Source organism: Platalea leucorodia, assembly GCF_965183815.1.
Source record: "Platalea leucorodia genome assembly, chromosome: 12".
In the NCBI taxonomy this organism is placed as follows: Eukaryota; Metazoa; Chordata; class Aves; order Pelecaniformes; family Threskiornithidae; genus Platalea; species Platalea leucorodia.
The window spans coordinates 7,265,450-7,273,150 of record NC_138834.1 but is presented as its reverse complement, the minus strand read 5'-3'; the positions used below and the strand labels follow the sequence as shown (position 1 = coordinate 7,273,150).

Here is a 7,701-nt window from a genome sequence, read left to right as displayed (position 1 = left end):
CCACTGCTAACATGATTTGCAGCCCTACTGGAGGTGCCAGTAGATACATCCGAGAGCCAAGTGTATTGAACAGACTGAATTTACTTCTTAGTCATGGATGTGGTTGAGTCACAAGCTTGTGTGTTCTCAGTAAGCACTGTAACTGTTCTGTGAATAAATAGAAGAACCCAATTTACAGAGGGTTGTAAGACTGTACATCATAAGATGCTGTTCTTCTGCTATGACTAGTCTTAAAGTGTGGCTACGAGCATACCATTTAACCTTTCGCTGCTTTGACCTCTCATCCCCTTTGGAATGGGGTTCACAGGGTTGTTAAAATTTGATTATAAATTGCTCTGTAATAATACATAGCATGAGGCATTCTCAGTTCTTTGCTTTCCCTCTCTAGGGTGGATACACGCGGTTTATACTCCAGTAGATTCTCTGGTGTTTGGTGGAAATATCCTGCATAGCTTTAATGTTCCCATGCAGCTTCGCATCTATGAAATTGAGGACAGAACAAGGGTAAGGATACTTGATTCTCTTTTTAACCAAACAGTTCTTTGTGACTATGATCTGTCATAGTCTCTCTCTCCTATTCCCTTCTGACAAACAAGAACTGGCGGGATCTCCATGTCAGAGTCATTGAAACAAGAGGTAAACGTGAAGTAACGAGACTTTCAAATGTTGCCTATTTTTAGTGGGATTTACTCATCTGTTTTTTCCCTACTTCCCACAGACGTGTCCCTTCTGCGTCTTTTGTCTGCCTGTTAAACTTTCATAAACACCCTCCCTTTTGCACAAAAACACATTGCGCTTTGCAGACCTTTGTACCAGTACTTCTGGTAACCCCCTGCTTATCATCTCTCTGTGCACACCTGGAATGGATACCTGACCCTGGAGAACTAATGGGACTAGGATGGTTCTACTGTCCACAGCTGAATTGACAAAGCTGCACAGAAGTTGCGTATGAAACGACGCCTTCTATACTTTGCAGGATTTTCTTCTATAATGAGGCAATACTATGCAAGGATTTCTTGGAACAAAGAGAGTCTGGGGTGGGATGTTAATCTGAACATTGTGATACTCATCTGGCTGTAGCATCTACCTGATGGAAAGAGTGTTGCATCTTGGAGGAGGTTACTGTGCGGCCTCTTTGGGAGTGAAAATTTTATCCTTGATTAATAAACAGGACACGTAGTCATCATATACTTCGCAGTTTCATAAAGTAGCAGAATCTGAAGGAAATGCCACTGTTTCAGTAGGCTATTAAATAAGCTGTGCAAGGCAATTGTAGCATTCTGATGCAAAAAATGGACCAGTGGTCTGTGCAAATTCAGATGGGGACTTTTTGTGGCTGACTGTTTTGGAGGCATTGCACTGAAACAGTGCTGGTAAACCACTGGCACAGGTGCCAGCTGTGGTGTTAATAGCAATTGGGGCTGGCAAAATGGCAGGAAGTTGCAATTCTTCTTCACTAAAAAGTCTTAAAATGTCTTGGACATCAGTACAGATCGCTGTTGTTCACCTCTGCAAGAGGGCACCATTCTGGCTCCAAGTGGGCTTTTACCCCAAATGGCTCTCTTTACAGTGAAAGTGCATAGGCCTGAAGCAAATACGTATTGTTTCGAAATGCATCTTTGACTCGGCGAGAGGAAGGGTGTCCTCCCCCCGGCCTCTAGCTGCCAGTGTTGTGTTAGGAAAGGACTGCTCCCTTACTTTGCAGGGGGTACAAGGCCTGGTAATCTTCACATTGCAAAACAGTGGTGGGAGCAGTTGGTTTCCTGGAGTGAAGTTAATGAAGAGAAGGAGTATTAAGCAGAAAAATGAATTCTTAGTGAAAGAGAGATGAAGACAAAAGCTGAAATTCGGGGGAATTAGAACACAGGGAATGTAGCAGAGAGCAGAAGTGGAGATAGAGACCAGAGTGGAGTTCAGCTTGGCTTTTGAATAGATGTCCCAAGGCAAGAATGTCAAGTGTCTTAAAAAAGAGTAAAAGGACTTGGATAGGAAAAAGTTACGATGGCAGAAGCAGGAAAGGGCTCACTGTAGCTAGACAGAGGTGCTAGGCACAGGAAGGTTTTCAGAGTGACTGTAAATAAAAAAATAGCAATATATGCTGGATATATATGTTGCAGGTGCTCAAGAGGAGGGTGTGTTGTTGCCAGGAAGGATGCTAGCACACACAGCTTGCATGGAGAATGAAGTGAGGACCGGGAGGAGGGATCAATGCCAGAAACAAGTTATTTCTGTTGATGTCTATGGGGAAGATGGGAAGCAAACGCTCTTTTTCATGAAGTAGTAGAAGAGCTGCCATTTTGTTCCCACAGGACTTGGGCAACCCAAGATCACACACCTTGGGTTGTAAGTGCTCGGCAGTGCTTCACGTCAGGCCCTTCTCCTTGGGAAGCTGGGTGCAGCTTTGATCGCCTGGGCTTTTATACCAGGAAGCAGGTTTTCCCCATAACAGTCAAGTATTTTGGTAACTTCTAGGAACTTACCAGCCAGTTACACTGAAATGCCTTTGAAAAGTCACTAGCACCTTGATCCTGTGGGGAGGTTCTGCGAGTTGGATATCTGCCTCTTTGAAAATGTCTGTCAGAGTTTTTTGGAAAGGGATACTGCAACATCTGGAAATCCCAAATCAGACCTTTACTCTTCTCAGTTTTGGCTTAGATTTTCTTCAAAGTCTGTGTAGTTCTTTTATCATTTTCTCTCGAAAAATACGTAAGTGCTTTAAAAAAGACTAATGAAAGCCAACAGCCCAGAATTTCCACAACTTCATAGAAACAATTTCAGCGCTTGTATGTTGCTGTGCGCTAGCAATGTGTTATGCACAGCCTGTACCTGCGTTCACAAACTTGTGCTCGTAGGCAGCCGTATAATAACAAAGCTGTGTGAACAGTTGAAGAATAGCAAGAATTTCTAGACAGAAGCAAAATATAAGCCGTGTAACTAAGGCATACAGAAGTTTGATAAAAGGCAGGAAAATCAATGCTGTTCTTTAGAAATAATAACACCCCCCCAACCTAAAAATATCATCCAGGAATCTTGAAGGGGTAAATGTTTTCAAAATAGGATTCTAGCGTGTACGACTTCATTTGCTTTGCCAATCAAATTTTTTAATTTCTTTGTTCAAATAATTCTATTCATACACTGGCTAGTACAGCAGACTCAGTACAGTATGTAGTTCGCACAAATTTGCCAGTGTGAACATACTGCAAATGAGTTTCTCATCAGTATTGATCTTTCCGTTGTGTATAGCATAGAAGTAAATTACATGATGTGATTGACAAAGTAATTTGCCACACTGAAATCAAAGTGTAATACAGGTGTGTTTCCCCTCTTCGTTTTGCACAGAGCAATTTTATGGAGGTTTCACTGTGTTTAAACCTGCTATATAATGCTTAATCATCTTTGATTGCTGATACTCAAAGTCGTTTTTATGCTAGGTGTAGTTGTTATTGTTTTAGCAGCTAAGACAAGAATAAATACATGGTTGAAACGGTAATGCTGATTTACAGCCTGATAAAATTGCCTAGTTTATATACTTGTCATGCTTATTCTAGCTTAATTTCTCATATCCCTGGGAGACTTTTTAAGAGGGTTATAGCCATTTAAAAATAGTTTTAAGGAGTAATAAAAAACATGTCTATTGTTGGAAACAGCTCCTAATGTGCAATTGAGGTAAACAAATATTCTCTAGCCTTACAGTTTGTAGAGACTCTCATTTTGCAGTCTGGCTTTCCTAGAGGCCAATTAACAGCTAGTCAAATAGGCCAAGCTGTTTAGCTCTCTGCTAGACCAGCTTGAATAACTGCAAAGCAGGCTGCCATGCAGAGATTCATCATCTTGGCATAGGGGTGTTACAGCTCTGTATTACTGAAGAGGAAGAATGTGTCAAACTTACTCCCAACTCATCTAAATTTAACTGCGTTAAAATATTTGAACATGGATAGGGACAAAAGCACTCAAAATATATACGTAAGGTGGTCACTCACAGATGATGGTGTTTGCTACTGATTTTGTTTTCTGGAATGTAAGATAATGTTTTAAGTGGATAGATTAATTGTTTTGTAAATAACCATAAATTGTTTTTCAATTTTGTGATTAGATTGATTAAACACAAGTGGAGTTTGCAATGATTTTAATGGACATTGTGGAAGAGACGAATACTTTCTAAAGGAAAATGTGTGCCTTACTTGTTTAGGGCTTTTTGTTTTATTTTTGGAGGGGGATAGAAGTCTCTCAAATAATTTCACTTTGAACTGAAGAAATGGATCATATTCCAGAGAGGATTTTTCTCACTGTACAGGAATAATTAAAAAATTTATTCAGTGGATTGTAAATTATTAATCACAGAAGTTAGAGCTGGAAATGCCTATTAGATGATCTAGTGCATTTCCCTGCTGGTGGGGGTTTTAGTCCTCTGGCAGTGTCTGTATCAGATATTACACTTTCATCACAGAACATTTTTTAATTTCTTTCTTTCTTTCTTTCATTCCTCCTCCCCTCCCTGTAAGAGTTCATTTGACCGTAAGTGTACAATGGAAAAAGTATGGACATGTACATAATGCAGTTCACATCCGTTATAATTAATAAATGTCCAAGGATATCGTAAAGAGCGTACTCCTCTACACTTCTCCATAAGGCAAAGTTTAAAAGATTTTTAAAGCACTGTTAGACTTGGTTTACTGGCAAAAGGCACTGTAGATCTTTGCACAGTATCTCTTGCTGCATATGGTAGCTCTTACTTCTGAAGGTTTGTAAAAGCCGAGCCTTCTTGGGCAAACAGTGAATTACAGAGGCATGGAGGGATTTGCTGTGGGTTGGAACATTGATAGTGAGGCAATTAGGAACTCAAATTGAATATTAAAGATTGATATACATAATGGGAGCACTGCATGCATTACTGCCTTGTCTTTCACATTGAATTAACATTGGTAACAACTAAATTTGGTGACGCTCAGAATCTGTCAACAAATGTTGAGCAATGATGTCTTTAATATTCCCAGGCATGTGGCTGAAAACCTTTTGAAGGCTGAGGGGTGGAAGGCGGCTTCCTGTTTGTAAGTCAATTCTTTGCAAATTTTGTTTCCTGCAGTGCTCTCCTGGAAAAATTTGAGTTCCTTTATTAGCATATATTTTAGCATGGCTAATTTCCCCTGTGTTCCATAATAGTGATAAGTGACTTGATCTCTTCTTTATGACAAATAACTAAACCAAAGGAAAAATATTCTCCCATGTAAAAAGGCCCTGAGGTTAAATGTTCTCACGTTTAAGGGGATGTTGGTTGGTTGGTTTTTGCTGGTTTTTGGGGTTTTTTTTTCCCCTCCTTTTTTTTGGTACATATGCTTTGTAACAAACAACAGAAGGGAACATTTGAAAAGGTGCAGCATTGCTGGATGCATGACCCGTAGCAATGTGCAGTTCAGATTTGCCAGCTACGTTTGTGTTGAATTTAAGAGATCTTCACTTTTGGGAATTGCCATAGAGTATTTAAATCCTACACTGCGATACATTTAGTGGGACAATACAGTATATTTTCCCTTCGTTACATTTTGGTTTACTGCTAAAAGTGTTTGCATTTCCTGTGCCCTGGGAGCAGAGGCAAGTTCTTTGACTGTCCACCTTGGGGACAGTTTTCAAATATGGGCATTCTAGTAAGTCATTGGTGTGCTCAATGCTATCACCACGCAGATGTTTTGACAGTGCCTGCTTTGCAGAGCTGAATCTGAGTTTCCAGGTGCTGGGTTGGTGGTTCTGTTTAGACTTCACTATTTTTTCGGTGATCTGGGGTGGGGTGGTGTTTTGGTTTTGTTTTTTTTGAAAAGGGCTTTCTAAGATAATGCTCTTTTCTGGTGCAGTCCAGCTTTTCATTAAAGGTGGGTGGACACCTCTTGGCTAGGTGAGCAGTTAATATGCATAGAATATCTTAAAGCAGTTCCTATAATCCCAGTGCAATACATGCATGCAAGCCCGCAAAATGCAAATTTCTGTGCCACCAGGAGAAAGAAGTGTACAGTGTAAGTACAAGTGCATGCAAGATGCATGGCATCCATGTTTAACAAATCGCAATAAATATACATATGTTCTTGCATTTTAGGAGCTTCCCAGATTCTTCCTTGGTACAGTGACCTCCCATAGATAAAAAACTTATGTTGGGAAGGAAGGAAACCCACTCTGTTTTCTTTTGAATCTGAAATAATCTCACAAATACATAGTGTTGGAGAATAAGCTTTCTGTGTGAGAACAACAGGTCTGAGATGTAAGGAAAAGTGCACAGCTTGACAGGATCTTTTGTCAAAATCCTGCTTTGCTTTTCTTTTTGTGGCAAAAGCTAACTTGCTACCAAAATATTAAGTGTAAACCACATAAGGGATTTTTACTTTTAATGTGTAATTATTGGTAATCAAGAATTTGTGTGATCATATGTTTAATCAAATTGTTGTGAAGACCATAATTGAAAAAGATACATTTCCTGCTTGACTCGTTTAGGTAGTGCTGCCATTTTGATAAAAATGATGTGATAGTGTTTAGGAAATTAAAAAAAAAAAAACACCTTTATTTTAACTTGAATTTTAGTGACTAACATCTGTATGTGACCACCCTATGTTTATACAGTAGGTAAATAATATTGTAGGGGCCATCCATCAGTTTCATGATTTCACAAGAACACAAACCCTTTCCTCTCCCACCACCCCAAGAGGATACAAATTAGTGAACCAAGAAATGATGCTATCATGGCAGGCAGGCAGGCAGTCTCCTCATTTGGTATGCTGAAGGCATACATCTCACTTGGCTCCCACCCTCTCTCCCCTCCCCCTCCTGCATACTGTTTGTGCTCTTGATAACATGATGAGAATGATGACTGGCCCTTGTGCTGCAAACTTCTCTCCCTTCCCCGTGGACTGACAGTCTCGATCTTGCTTTCAGGTGCATGCCAAATTCCGTTATCCTTTCTACTATGAAATGTGCTGGTATGTTCTGGAGAGATACGTGTCCTGTGTGACCCAGCGCTGCCACCTCAGCAAAGAGTACCAGAAAGAATCAATGTTAATTGGTGAGTGAATCCTTTGAGTGCATATTCAGAACTGATGCTACCACCTTAGGCTAGTTACTGCTTTGGTTTCTGCAAAGCAGATTATAAATTGAATTGAGAACTGTAGGAATTCTCATGAACTATTTCTTTATTTTGGGGTGGGGAAGATTTTGACTCTTAAGCATTTGCATGAAGTACCGATCTACTTCAAATTATATTTATTGAGCATTCCCTTAGCAAGTGGATCCCAGAAAAATAATTTTTGGATGCGTTTGTTCCTTGGTTTCAGTAATGTTTGTGTTGAGATGATCTGCCAAACAGTTGAGGATTTACTGCCATGTTTGGCACAGTACCTTAGTAGCCAGAAATGTGTGCACTGCAAATGTGCTCTGGTAGGATGGATATTTAGTCCTTTTATAGAGCGTCTCTTCTATAGAATGTGTTATGGTCACTAAACCTGGCTTCTTTCTCTTCTCTTTTCTTTAATCTCTACTGTAGTTTTCTCTATTTGGTGGCTGACTTCTGGTTCTGCAGAATAACAAAACCAAGAAAACACCTACACAAATCTACATGATCTATAACCTAAGTGCAGGGAGGTCAAAGAAACCTTTACAACAATAGCTGAAAATGGGCCATAGCAGAGACAGATAGATGTGCCTGAAGCAGGAAGGCATTACCTT

At 40.0% G+C, this 7,701-nt stretch overlaps 1 protein-coding gene across 1 annotated transcript in view; it reads left to right on the top strand.

Annotated features, from left to right (window-relative positions):
• Positions 1–395: 395 nt before the first annotated feature.
• Positions 396–7,701, top strand: part of KDM2B (lysine demethylase 2B) — a 63,096-nt gene continuing 55,790 nt past the window's right edge. Inside the window, exons 1-2 of the mRNA XM_082325096.1 lie at positions 396–504; positions 6,916–7,042. Of these exons, the coding sequence (XP_082181222.1) occupies positions 466–504; positions 6,916–7,042 (166 nt within the window). The 5' untranslated portion in view covers positions 396–465. The remainder of the gene's footprint in view (positions 505–6,915; positions 7,043–7,701) is intronic.